General features: G+C 43.8%; 1 protein-coding gene across 2 annotated transcripts in view; it reads right to left on the reverse strand.

Moving 5' to 3' along the window:
- Window positions 1-217: 217 nt before the first annotated feature.
- CKAP2 (cytoskeleton associated protein 2) overlaps window positions 218-15,082 on the reverse strand; it is a 147,193-nt gene continuing 132,328 nt past the window's right edge. For both annotated transcript variants that reach the window (XM_085621781.1, XM_085621782.1), the window contains one exon: window positions 218-740. In XM_085621781.1, the coding sequence (XP_085477907.1) occupies window positions 485-740 (256 nt within the window). In that variant the 3' untranslated portion in view covers window positions 218-484. The remainder of the gene's footprint in view (window positions 741-15,082) is intronic.

Consider the following 15,082-nt stretch of genomic DNA (forward strand, 5'->3'; position numbering starts at 1 on the left):
ACATTGGTCGGTTTGCAAAATAAGAACGCATTAATGTAAAAACAAACAAAAAGAATATGTGCATATTGGTTACTCGGTTCTAAAGTTGGTAGCTGTGGCAGTTAGGCCACACCTCCTCCCAAGTGGATAAGTTCTGCCAAGTTAACACTTCCCATGTGGAAGATAGAAGCAGTCACTTGTTTTAAACAAAAAGAAAAAAAAAAGGAAATGAAACAGGTTTTATATTTATGATACTTTTAATACACATTTTGAGTTCAATTTAATGTACATGACACACAAACAGATAAAAGGGCCTGGCCACACGAGAGTAAAGCCACAACCAGTCTTACAATGAAAACTCATTATTATTATTATTTTTTTTTTTTAACAAATAACTGGTCCTTAGAAGAAAAAAGAAAATGCCCACAAAAGTGCAGGCACGAACATTAAAGCACAAATATATCAGAAAAGGCACATATAAAAGCAATGTAAAAAATGTAAAGCTTCATTTCTCCTTCGGTTGATTGGCGTTCTTAGCCAGGTCTCTTAGCGCGCTGTTCTCTCTGAAGATATATGCATTAACGTCCCCCTCCAACTCCGCCAGCTCCCCAAGAGATGAAAGACACGGGTCATGGTCGTGTAACATTTCTGGAAGTCGGACTGATTTGCGCTCGATGCGTAAAGAGCGCCGCACTGGAGTTAAAAACTTGAAGTCTTTAAAAGTGGAATCTCTTAGTTGACTGTGCATATTGTTGGAAAGGCTGCAAACGAGAAAAAAAAAAAAAAAAAAAAAAAAGAAAAGAAAAAGCCAAGATCACATCAATATTTACTATTTGTAATAAGCACGGGTCAAACAACTTAAAATTAAGTTCCGCTCACAATAACAGTCCTACAAGCTCAAAGGGCAGTCATTGCCTCAAACCCATACGCTTGTTAAGAATGCAAAAGTTGCTTACCTGTAGTGATGTAGAGCAGGCACCTTTGATAAAAAATAAATGGCCCGTTAAATTTACACCTAGCATCAAGGATTAGTAGAGGGAGAAATTAGGTCTGCAACTTCTACAGGCAGGCCAAAGGAGATCAAGTTACCCCATTCAACCCCAAACACGAAGGTGGATGTTTGGATGGAGAACCCCCAGCCCTCCACCTGCAAGAGGATGGCTATCCTAAATGGAAGAAGACACAAATGGAGCTGATCTGAGAACCAAACCCTCCATGACCAGTCAGGCTTGATAAATATATGTTCTCATGAGGAACAGGGTCAAGACTGATTTGCATATGGCTGGATCTGAACTGGGGTGGTGAAGTGAGCTAAAGAACGACAATGGATCCATTCTGTGACTGGGGGTGAGTGTCTACAAAGTTTGTGCTGCGTCCATCATCTCCTCGTGTTTGCTTTAATATATGTGAACAGTCATAACATAGCTTTCTCCCAACTCGAGGAATCAGAGGAATGGAAGGAAGTGTGTACTGAGATGGTCATCCCAATTATACAAAACCGATCATCCAGGGCTTGTTGCAGCTGAAACTGCAAGGTGCAGAAAATAATGGTCTTTTTCTTCAGAGTGTCAAACAAGTCCATCAGCTAGGTGCCCAGAAGGGTGAAGATGGAGTGAACCACCTCCAGGCGACAGCACTCTCGGTCAGCAAAAATAGCACAGAGCAAGATGGTCATCTCATAAGGTTCATAACCAGCCATTGTGAGCCTCAGCCCAAGACAATAACCTCAGTGTTTCCAGACACGGGAGACCAGAGTCCACACCAGCACAGTGCAGTGTCCTCTCAGGACCTGAATTAACTGGCCCTGGAAGGAGGGCTGGACTGCATTGGGGGCCAGGCAGAAATGAACATTTCTTTACGAAGGAGACCAAAGACCCCAGATCTCCACGGCACTGAGATGACCACCCAACAGAGGGAGGAGGAATCGGTCACTAATCTGTCCACGGCTGGCAGCTTACAGATGGTGATGTAGTTGAGCCACCCTTGCAGGTCCAGAGCTGCCACCGTCAACAGTCACATGTCCGCAAGGATGCTCCAGTGCTGGGCCCACTGAAAGAGTGGAGGCACCACTGCAGTTTATGCAGATACCAGTGAAATGCAGTAGAAGAGTATCCCGAAAGTTGCAGTTCTGTCAGGGCCTGTAGGAGAGCTTTTTCCTGCAACATCAGGATTATAGCTTGAATGCCCAAAACCCGCTGGGGAACAGAAAGGCCTACAGCAAGACTGTAGGAAAGTGCCCTTTTTGACATGGTTACACCCAACTTTTTGCCTGGTATTTGATGTGATTTTGACTGGAAGTGCACTGGGTTCCTGCTAACCATATCCCCAGTGCAAGAGCTTTCCCAAAAACTGTGCAGTTGTACCCCAATTGGCAATACCTTTAGCACTCCTTATAAGTCCCTAGTAAGTGGTAGCCCTGGTACAAGGGCAAGGAGGCTATACAGGGTCCTTAATGCCTGCAGCACGAATGGTGCCACGCTAACGGACCCCTCACGAAATGCATACAGACTGCCACTTCAGGCTGCATGCCTTGGTGCAGACAAAGTGAAAACACGACCGGCACAGCATGCAGTATAGGCGAGTCACCCCTACAACAGGCCTAAGTTAGAGTGCACTATGAAAATGTTACTTACCTGTAACTGCGGTTCTCCAGTATCGGTATCTTTCATAGATTTACATGCTTGTATCATCCCCGTCGTCATAGTGGGAGTCCCACAGTCTATACATGTACATACGCAGCACAAAATTACCATAGGCTACCATGCAATGAACAGTCAGTGGCATAGCCTATCCACCTTCTTTCGTAAAAAAGAACCAAATCTAATCAACAGCCAATCAGGCGACAGCACCCTCGAGAACAATCACAAGAGGCTAGGTTCCTCAGATTTTCCAGCACAAGTGTGCAAGTATAAACCTTAGAGAATAAAGTAAGCCTCTCCAGGGAGGAGGGTGGGTCGCATGTGAATCTATGAAAGATACCAATACTGGAGAACCGTAGTTACAGTAAGTAACTAATTTTCTTCTCCAGTATTGGATCTTTCATAGATTCACAGGCTTGTATCAGAGTAGCTGGCAGTTTCCTAAACATTCTTGTTTAATGACATTGTACATCACCTTTATACCATAGAGGATGGTGGGCTATAATACACATGCAAGAATAGGAACGTTCATAATGAGAGAATATTAACCACATATTGATTGACAACTATATAAACGCTGTATAACATTATATTATATATACATACACATATACACACACACCAATTTATATTTATTTTAGATAACAAAAAATACCTCTACGTATAGAGACCTACCTTATTGAAACAGATGGCGCAAGACTGCCTGTCCCACTGCTGCTTCGCTGTAAGATGCCATGTCCAGGCAATAGTGCCGCGTGAAGGTATGAGCATTCTTCCAGGTAGCAGCACATCAAATCTTGTCTGGAGGGACGCCAGCAAAGAGAGCAGCAGAAGATACTGCTCCTGTGGAATGCGCCCTGGTCTTGGAAGTAAGCAGATTACCCGCCTTCATATGACATAGCTGAATAGTAGAAGCAATTCAACGTGCGACAGTTCTCTTCGTAACAGCAGATCCCAGCTTAACAGGTCCATAGGATACTAGAAGTTGATCTGTTCTGTGCAGATTTAGTTCTTTGAAAATAGAATTTAAAGGCATCTTTTTACATTTAAAGAGTGAAGAGGCTTCTCCGCAGGAGATGAAGGTTGCGGGGAAAAAGGTGCTTAGAATTACTGGTTCATTAAGGTGAGACTGGGATGGCACCTTTGGAATAAATTTAGGATTTGTTCACAACATTACAAAATCCTCTGTGAAACGTAAGAAAGGTTCCTTGATGGTGAAGGCCTGGATTTCACTTACCCTTCTAGCTGATGTAAGCACGAGAAGTAAAGTTACTTTCCAGTAGAGAAACTTGAGCTCGGTCTTGTGGATCGGCTCAAAAGGCGGTTTCATTAATTGTGATAAGACTATATTTAGGCGCCATTCAGGAGGAGGAGGCCTGATAGGAGGAAAAGTTCTGAAAAGGCCTTTCATAAACTGTTTGATGATGCGAGCAGAGCAAAGAGAAGAGGTGTCCGATGTCCGTCTATATCGAGAGATGGCTGCAAGATTGACTCTTATTGATGCATAAGCAAGACCTGACCTTGCCAGGGATAAAAGGTAAGGCAGGATTTTTTCTGGGGTAGAGTCAAAAGGGTGAATACCATTGCGATGGCACCAAGAGCAGAAACGTTTCCTTTTCAGTCTAAGTTTTTGACGTAGATTCAGCTCTTGCCTTGGACAAAATTAATTTACAATCTTGAGGAATGTCCAAATTCTTGTACTCCTTGTGCTCAGGTTCCAGGCATGCAATTGCAGCGAAGCTGGATGAGGATGCAGGATCTGTTCCTTGTTCATCGTCAGCAGTGTGGTTGGTGGAGGAAGGCAATAAGGACTGGACTGTGATAGCAGGAGAAGTTCTGTGAACCAGTGTTGACGAGGCCAACGTGGGACGATGAGAATGAGTTGGCACGGTTCCCTCTTCATTTTCATCAACACTCTGGAGATTAGAAGATATGGGGGAAAAGCGAACGCAAAGATCCATGACCATCTGATCGAAAATGCATTCCCCCATGATCCTGGCTGAGGTTCCCTGCTGGCATAGAACCGGCATTTCTGGTTCTCTTGAGATGCAAATAGGTCCAAGTTGGGTGTTCCCCACTTCTGAAAAATGCGGTTGAGAACCGTTTGCTTCAGTTCCTACTTGTGGATTGAGTTAACCTGCTCAACGTGTCTGCTAGGTTGTTCTTTATTCCTGGGAGATGCTCCACTTTGATGGTTATCTGATGCTGTAATGCCCATTCCCATAGCTTCTGAGCTTCCCAAGATAAAATTGGGGATTTCGTCCCTCCCTGCTTGAGGTAATGCATGCAGGTAGTGCTGTCCGTGCGTATGATGACTGAGGATGCTTTTATCCTTGGGAGGAATGATTGAAGGGCTAGAGAAATTACCCGCAGTTCCAGAAAATGGATATGCATTTTGGAGAGAGACTCCATTTGCCACTTACTTGCAGGTCTTGCAGATGTGCTCCCCAGCCTTCCAAAGATGCATCTGTTGTCAGAATAAACTCTGGAAGAGGAGAAAGGAATGACTGTCCCAGAGAGAGATTGTGAGGAGATTGCCACCAAAGAAGTGCCTCTTTCATGATCAGAGTTATCCGAACTATGTCGTCGAATGATCCTGATGTCTGAAGCCATGGGTGTCTAATTGATCTTGAAGTGGTCTCATTCTCAGCCGAGCAGGAGGAACCATAAGAATGGCGGAAGACAACATCCCGAGAAAGGATTTGAGGAGACGAACAGAAGCGCACGTTCTTCTGTGAAGGTCGTGAGCCAGAGACAAGATGGCGTTCATTCTTTCCGCTGATAAGTATAGCTTGTTTTGTAGAGTGTCTATCAGTGCTCCTAGAAACGTTCACCTCTGAGAAGGAACTAGAATGGATTTTTGAAGATTGACTGCCAGACCCAAGAACGGAACCGTTGTAGTCAGAAAGAGGTCTTCTGAAGCCTGACCTAGAGGAAGCTTTTAACTAGCCAATCCTCGAGGTATGGGAAGACTTGGAGGCCTTTCAGTCTTAGGAAGGCTGCCACGGGGGCAAGGCACTTGGTAAAAAGGCGTGGAGCTGAGCGAAGGCCAAATGGAAGGACCATGAACTGCCACCGTGAATCGTAGAAATTTGCGATGTTTGGGGTGAATCGGGATATGGAAGTAAGCAAGTAAGCATCTTCCAGATCCAGGCTTGTTAAAAAACCTGAATGGTGCAGAAGCTGTCAAATCTCTTGAAGAGTGACCATGCGAATGGATTTCTTCAACAGGTGTTTGTTGAGGTTTCCGAGGTCTCAAATGGGACGCCAATCCCCCAGCCTCTTCTTTATGAGGAAAAAGCGAGAGTAAAATCCCTTCCCTTTCTGAATATGTGGGACAAGCTCTATTGCTCCTTTTTGCAGCATTATTAAAGCCTCCTTTAATAACTGGAGATGACGAGTTGTCGATCTTTGGGGAGGGTGATGTGGCGTGGTAAATTCTAGGGTATGGCCATTCCTTATTGTATCTAGGAACCATTTTTCTGATGTTATATTCTTCCATTGGTCCAAGAAACGATAGAGGGACTTTCTTTCTGGAATTCAGAAGAGCGGCAGGCGGTGAGGCATCGTCACTGCTTATGGCCTGTGTCTCTAGGCTGAACCCATTTTCTTCTAGGCTGTCTCGAGTAAGCAGCCTGTGGTGGTGCGCGATATTGTTGTTGCTGGTAGGACGGTCTGTAGGAGGGGATGCTGTTGATAACCTCCCAAAAAGGAATAATTTCCTCTGTCCCGCGCTCCACGAAAGGGGGTTTTCCTGTATTGTAGCGCTCCTAGGGCCTTAGCTGTGTCCGTATCAGTTTTTATGGCTTGTAAATCATCATCAACATGCTTGCTGAAGAGTAACTCGCCATCAAAAGGCATATCTAAAACGTTCCCTTGTACAGTAGGGCGGAACATGGTTGCCTTCAGCAAACCCGGACATCTCAAAACAGCCGCTCCAGCCAGCTGGCGGAAACCCAAAGACGCAATATCCATGGATGAGTCTATACACTCAGAAGCCGACCTTTCTCCTTCAAGAAAGATTTTCCTTGCTTCCATATTTTTGTCCTCTGGGATTAGATCTACAAATTGGGCAATATCCGACCACATCTGCTGATCGTACAGGGCTAGAATCGCAATAGCGATGGCAGCCCGAACAGTTGCACCTGATGTGGTCGTACATTTCTTTCCAATATTATCTAAACGCCTCCCTTCCTGGTCAGGTGGAGTAGTGACAGCAGTTAGAGGATTCCTCGATCCCACCCGCTGTGCAGCCTGTGAGATGACAGAATCAGGCTTAAGATGACTTATAAGGCACGCTGGAGCCTTGTATTTTTTGTCAATTCTAGGCAAAACCGGAATAACAGTGGATGGTGTTTATCACTTTCACTCCTTCCTCCCATATGTGGTCAACAATAGGGATAGATCTAACAGACTTCCTAGCGGTGTCTTTAAAATCATAAAGAAAGCAATCGGATTGCTTTACTGAAAGAGAAAGTTGGAAGCGCTCTCTGAATTAAAGCATGAAAGCTGCATATGTCCTCTGGCAGAGAATCTACCATTTGAGGAGATGGAGAAGCTGGTGTTGAAATGACAGTCATCCCACTCATCCCCTGTTTGAGCCTCCTTCTGAGGAGGAGTATTGTCAAGCTCACCCTCAGAGGTATTTGGATGCAGCTGTGGTCCACTAGTATCTCCCCTTGGGACAGTGCAGATACCGGCACAGAAGTATGAGGTGGTGTAGTGACTGGCAGTGGAGGTTGAGTAGGTGGAGGAGCAGGAGCCAAAGGAAAATGTGAACGATAGTCTTGTAACAAATCCTGCAGATCTTGAATCATTGCAACAGGCATGTGAACCACAGGTTCAGAGACTGGCTCCATATATTGCATTTTTGCTTGAGGAGGGGGATATTCCCATTGTTAGTATCCACCATAGTCCTAGTCATCATCTTCCTGATACTTCACATATAATTCTGAAGGACTATCTGCTGCTCCAAACATACCTTCATCATCGGATTCCTCCAGGAATGTTGGAGGTAAAGGAGAAATTATTGCCGGATTCTGCAAAAATTGTCTCGTCGACGAAAACGTCGTCGGTGGATATATTGGTGTAAGCTATAGAGAAGATTGACGCTTACGGCCAGGCGTAGAGTAGAACAGCTTTGTCGACGGTAAAGGTCTCAGCACTGTCGAGGACATGATTGGACCAGATACAGCCGTCGTCAGTATAGTCGACGAGATAGTCATCGAGGCCGTCGACAGAACCACTGTCGTTTACGGGATTACCATAGTCGACGAAAAGGTTGCAGTTGTCGATGTCGTTGACGATTAAATAGTCGGCGGCGGTACATCACTCGTCACCTGAAGCGTCCGTTGTCGAATCAGTCGTCGGCACTGGAGATTTCTTCGACAATGCCGATGAAGGAGAAACTTGCTTAGCAGATGATTTTCACGAAGACTTAGAAACTAACACCGTCTGCGGTAAAAGCTTCTTAGGGACAGATACCTTCATGAAATGATAAGAATATTTGTCTTTAAGGCTTTTCTCCTCAGAAGGAAATGTAGGCTTTCCTTTTTGTGAGGTACTTTCTTCCTCATGACGAGATTTCTTTGAGGTCTTCTTTTTTGAAGCCTCAGGAGAATCAAGAGATCTTTCTCTCCTTTTAGGTGTTTCTCTAGATTGTCAATGAGGTAGAGCTCTCCTCATCCTCAGAGAGAACATCAGATTTTGCCTTAATTTTTTGAAGCCAAATCAGTAGTCTACCCTCCGTCTTTTTCGGGTCCTAGTAAAAAAGGTTCTGCATATTTTGCAATCTTTTACCTTGTGTTGAGGGTAAAGGCAGTAGATGCAGTCCTTATGATGGTCTTCTGAATGCAGCCTCTTTTTCCACACGATCCACACAACCTGAAAAGACCCTTCTTAGAAGATTCAGACATGTCTGAAGAAATACTGGCAAGAAATTTGAAGAAAAGAGAAAAACTGAGCAGAGCTCAGGGAGACTCCCTTTCACATAACATGCGGTAGGAAATCTGAGGAACCTAACCCTCTGTTGGGATGGTTCTAGAGGGTGCCGTCGCCGGTTTGGCTGTTCATTGGATTTTCTTTTTTTTTTTTTTTTTTTACAAACGAAGGTGAATAGGCTATGGCACTGACTGTTCATTGCATGGTAGCCTATGGTAATTTTGTACTGCTTCTGTAGAGAATATATATATACACACACACACACATATACATACATACATACATATACATACACACACATACATACACCGTGGGACTCCCACTACGACGACCAGGATGATATAAGCATGTGAATCTATGAAAGATCCAATACTGGAGAAACTACATGGGACGAAACATCGGCACAAGCAGATCTGCCCTGTGCTGGTCAGCTCTATTGCTGCCAGTACAAGTGAACAAGGAAGCCATTTTGAGTACATGTGCAGGACACTGGTGAAAACGAGTTTTACAGCTACATGTCTTAATAGAAAATGAGGATTTTTGCTATCAAGCCTCTCATAGTAATGAACCCCCACTGATAGCAGTGTTGGATTTATTGATACATACAGCCAGAGGGCACCTTAGAGATGCACCCTGAAAATCTACCAGCTCCTGGTGTGCTGGATGACTGGTTTGCACCAGTCTGCCACCAGAGACAAGTTTCTGACCCCCAAGGGTGATAGCCTCTGCTTTCAGGAGGCCAAAAACTAAGCCGGATCTGGCCGGGGTGCTTATACCTCCTCCCACAGGATAACTTGCAGACTAGCATTCCAAGGCAGGGGACCTTCAAAGAGCTCACCGCCTTTGTTATGCGTATCGGTCTTCTCACAAGGGAGGAAGCCCACCTTTGTCCAGAGCCCTTTGGCACCTGGACAGGTGGGAAAATTAGCTAGCCAGATAGGCATGTCCACCCTCAGGCTAGTACCACTCCTAAGGTGGGCTCCCTAAAGTGAAGACTTTTCAGAGTTAGCTATTTTAGTGAGGGCATTCCTAGGAACTCTGGGACAGGGTTATGTCCACTTCCCACAGGAAGGGGTCAGATAGGGGGTGTAGTGACCCCAAAGGTAGGTAGCCCACTGGCTACTATCTTCACTCCCCTAAATTCAGTATTTAAGGGAGTCACTGGCACCCGAAGAGCAAATCGTGATGATCTACTACAGACACTGAAGAGCCATAAAAGCAAAAGACCAACGAAGAGCAACGGACATGGCACCAGCCCTGCCGGTCTGTCTGCTGTTCCGCGTCAAACCTGCACCAAAGTCGTCTCATCCTGCAGCTGTTGTGCCTCCAAAGCGTGGGAGGACGGTTTGCCTTCAATTTCAATTAAAGACTCAAAAACTCATGTGGAGCAGCAGAACTGCTCCCGTGAAGGAACCCAAAAAAGAACCGTGAGGACTCCGGAACCGCCAAAAACTTGACTGCCTGGCACCACTGCACCCAAGCATCCAACCAGTGTCGAAGTGGGCCAATGGTGTCAGCATTGTCCCCAAGCACTCTAAACACAGAGTCTACCTTGGATTTGCCCTCATGAACTCATATGGCACCTGCAGCCACTGCTGGCAGGCCCCTCTCAACCACGAGTGCTCCCAGACACAGAAAGCAGACACCTGAAAGACCCTCTGCACCTGGCCTGAGGCGAAGAGGACCACTGGTGTCCCCACATCACTTAGCCTTGCAAGACTTGAGCCCTTAGCTTGGTTCAACCGGCTTGCCTCTCAGTCAAAACCTGCAGCCTGTTTGTACGAAGACAGATTACTATAGACTAACATTGAGCACCCAATGATGTATTGAGCATCCGGTCGGCCTAGTGCTGCTGGAGGCGACCTGTTGGTGCTGCCTTGGACCTTGCCCGATACATGATCAATCTCCGGGACTTAAGGTGAGTAAGTCGCTATAGTGTACCCGAATGCTATACTTAGTTTTTACTCCAATTGGGTAAAGTTGCAGCTTCTGAAATATGTCCCAATTATCGATGTTTTAAATGTAAAGTATTTCTCTTGCAAAACATACTTACCTGATCGTATTTATTCTGGTGCCTAAACATATATGAAGATACATGTTATTTTTATAAATTGATGTGGATCTCCTTATTGAATCGTGTGCATCATTCCTTGACTATTGTGTGTCTTGGCAGAGGTCTAACAATACTCTCTGATAAGCCAAAGGCTGCCAGAGAACCATACCTCCTAGATGAGCTATTTAAGATTGTTATAGCAAGCCCCTGTCCGCTCATAAGGAACCCCTGGACTGTTTATATGATATACCAAAATAAGGCATATCGTGTAAAGAGCCTGCTAGAAGATTGTGGTTTGCAGGTGGTCCCTACACCAACTACAGCGAGCATGCCTTCTGCAGCCAGTCGTTGAGGTACATGAATACAGATATCCGACCTGTGAAGAGGTGCTGCAACCATCAACACCACCAAATGGAAGAGCTACGATTCATAGTGTGTAGAACCCCCCAGAAAGTCCAAGTACCTCCAGTACAATAGGAAAAATAAAATAATCTGTACATGAAACACATTGTCTGCAAGTCGCGGGACACCATTCATCTTCAGAGTAAAGAGAATCAGTGGCAGAGTTAGCATCGTGAACTTTTTCTCTGAGGAATGCTTTCAGAACATGATGCAAAAGAGCAATTGATGGATTGAATATTGAACAATGTCAAACATTCACCCTAGTACAGAAATCTGGGTCTAAATCCATCTTTTTTTTGCTCACCATGCCATTCCAGTTTGGATCCAGCCTGGCTTTTGAAGGGTGATACCCTCAGACCAGTCGCAGGGTGCTGGTTTCCAGTATAGGGAGGACTTGGCTTGGAAGTTCGGTCTGGACTGTTCCCATGAGGAGCAGGGTCAAGACTGAATTGTGTATGGTTGGGTCGAAACTGGGGTGGTTGGTGAGGAAAAAAAAAAAGAATGGATTAAACCCAGATCTGTGCCTGTGGGTTATAAGGTTTACATTGTTCAGCATTCCTTCCATCTGTTCTTTTTACTTCACAACATGATGATCCAGAGTGGTGTGGAGCTCCCAGTTAATCTAGGAAAGAAGAATATTGAATAGCATTGCAACACCCCACAGAATTCCTAGGAGGAATTTTAATTAAAGCAAAGTAATTGGAGTAATTTCAGTAATTGTGTTTCTCTTTGATGCAGAATTTGATATGTATGCAATTACTCCTTGTATAATTAAGAGTAACCGGCGGGTGATAAAACCTACCACAAGTACACATTAAACTAGTCCAGCGGCTGCATGTGCTAGCTATTTGTGTTCTGCTTCATTTAACTCCCTTTTAGTGAAAAATGCATCCATTTGGATTGGCACGGTGCCTTTTGCCTTTTAGCACTATAGGCAGAATTACTACTCTTGTAATCCTGCATAAACTTGCATAATTCCAGAGTAATTCTGCTAGTTAAGCCCACCCTTATTCCACAGCACTTTCTCTAACAAAAAAAAACCTGCTTCAAAATGCAAGCATGGTCATCTGAGGTGAGGGAGGAGAAAGGAGGTTTTGGAGGTTGGCAAATCCTAGAAGGAAAGGGTGTAGCCCTGTCCAATAACTTGAAGGACCCAATGCTCAATTGTAATGGATTGCCAACTAGTCATGTGATGGAACTTTCTTCGTTCCATGGGCCAAACGTGCTACCTCAAAGGTAGTTTTGCAGACAGGACGGGGGAACAAAAGACTACTTTTGTTGCCCGACAGCCTCTGAAACTCCCACACTCCATCTAGCTCCTAAAATGGCCAGTATGCTGTAGGAGAGTATGCAAGTGTTGGCATTGCCAAAAGAGCTGGCCTTGAGTGTATCCCTTGAAGGTGGAATTAGAGTGCATCCCCACCACTTGCGCGGACCCCGAACACCTCTAAAATATATCGTCCTTAATGAAATTAACATGATAGAATGTTCTAAATCTAAGTGAACTCCATATGAAACTTCGATGTTAGACTTTCAGATACCAATCTCTTTCTGAATGCTAGTAAATGTTGCTGAAAATTATTAACTTGAGCTTTAAGAGTTTATTTCTGCCATGGAAGGAAATCACCTTTGAACATGAAAAGCATGAAGCGAAAATGCAGCCTGATAGACTTAGATTGAGAGGAGAAAAATGAGCCTGTCCCTATAAGAACCTAGGAGAAACCCCCTTCCTCAGTGCCTTGTACTGACAGTTACCTGCAAGAGTCAGTTTTTTTGTGGCGGAGGCAACATTATACATTGTGTTAACGAACAGGACGGGAGGAAGGTTTAGGACTTCAATGATGTTTACGATGCAGAACTAAGACCACGGTATGCAACCTTTCTTTCTGATAATCATAAATGCTCACTAGAGTAGCAAGCTAAGATAAACCAATACTATGGCTGTCGTTTATAAGATACAAGTAAACATTTCATTATTGAAATAATTCTTAGAATATGCTTAGTTCTGAAAGAGTAGTACAAAAACAATTGGTCCCAATGGGATTATTTTAACATTGACAGTACCCAAAATATAGAAAACTCAAAAAGTGCGAAACTAGTTGCTCAAAAGGGAGTAAGAAAGTGATTGAAGAGAGTGCTTGTGATAAAGATGAAGTAAAAGACCAAGATTATACATAAAATCAATATATACAAATTCATATAGAGGAGGCCTATCCGGAACTTCCTGGTAATACGGATTTACACCGTCTTCCTTAGCAACCTAGGTCTTGGAACAGAGAAGACGAGAATCGTGTTTACGGTATAGGTAATGGGTATGTTGCGGACATGCCTCCTCTATATATATTGTTTTTATGTATAATCTTCATCTTTCACTTGATTTTATCACAAGCACTCGCTTCAATCACTTTCATGCAACTTTATCATAATGTTTGAAAAAGTAAAAAAATCTATTTACGATAAAAGACAAAAGTTTCGCACTTTGAGAGTCTGCTTTCTATATTTTAGGTACTATCAGTGTACAAATATTCCCATTGGGAACAATTGTTTTTGAACTATTACATATCCAGGTCCCGTGGGTCTTTCTGGGTTCCCCCATGGTCTAGTAATGGCAGTTCTCAAAGAGTGGTAACAGATGTGCTGAAATAGGTTTAAGTGTTTCTTGAACAACTCTTGCTCTCGTACTGGTGTCTAAACAGTAGCGTCATATACAAATATGTATTGACTACCAGGTGGCCACTTTACAAACTTCCAGAATGTGATCAGGGCTTAGCCAGGGTGCCTTAACATAACATGTATTTGTAAAGCGCACTTATCACCCGTGGGTCTCAAGGCGCTGAATAACAGATGTTTTTTGTTACCAAACTCAATGGTGCTTATTTTATCGACCTCAGATGGATGAAATGCTGAGTGGACCCGCCGGGATTTGAACCTGTGACCATGAGGTTGAACATAGGTCCCTGCAGTGGATGCATTAGTCCACTTAGCCACCAGACCCGGCTAAGGATGGGGTTGCCGTTTTACCTTTTGTTGAGCAAGTCCTAAGTTTACCTTGGAGAGCTTTGTTAGAAATTTGGTAGCATAAAGAAATAAAACAATCCAGATCATGATGGCTTGTTTTGAAATTGTTAAACCTTGTCGTAATGTATCAATTTACAAACAGTAGATGTGGGTTTCTGACATGATTTGTCTAAATAAAAAAACATTTTTATATCTAGGCAACGTAGATCGCTTTTCGCTGCCATAGAAGGGTTAAGAAAACATGTAGGCAGTTATAGGATTGATTAATGTGAAAGTCAGATACTACTTTTGGTATAAAAATAAAAGGAGGGATGAGAAAGCAATACTATATCATGATGAAAAACAGTAAAGGAATCTATTGCTGAGAGCGCTTGCAAAAATCACTAAGTATGTGTCCAGAGCTAATGGCCATTAAAAACCAGGACACTGTTGTAAGGTTGCTTGATGAACTAATTCGAAAGGTGGACCCATCAGTTTTGAAAGAACTAGGTTTAGTTTCCTTGGAGCTAAAAAAAGCTTCGCGGGAAAATCGCAAGTCTTTTGAGAAAATCTTTCATTACAAGAATTTGACAACAGATGGTTGTTGTGGTGATTTCCTGTATGTATCAATCAATGGCTACAAGGTGAACCTTGGTTGATGAAAATTATAGTTTGGTTTTCGCTAAGTGAAGCAAAGACAGGAGGAGGTTGCTTCACCAGTGATAGGATCATGCCCTTTGCTTGGATACTAGATACAAAATCGCTTTCATTTAAGTGTATAATGATCTTGTGGAATGGCGCGTTGATTCCTTGTGAATATTCATATATTCAGTTGGTAAGTCTAAGTGACCAGATTTCGTGATTTCAGGATCTCTGCTGCCAAATACAAAGACTGCAGGGTTGCATGTAAAATCTGGCCCTGAAGGCTGGATAGCAGATCTGAGTGGAAGACGTTTGTGGAGTCTCATGGACAGTGGAAGGTCTGTGTACCACCACTGTCTAGGTCAGTCCAGTGCTATTAGAATCATTTCCAGGCCTTATTTTCGCAATTTGTGAATCACTAGTGGTATTA

The sequence above is a fragment of the Triturus cristatus genome, chromosome 8, assembly GCF_964204655.1.
Source record: "Triturus cristatus chromosome 8, aTriCri1.1, whole genome shotgun sequence".
NCBI classification, from domain to species: Eukaryota; Metazoa; Chordata; class Amphibia; order Caudata; family Salamandridae; genus Triturus; species Triturus cristatus.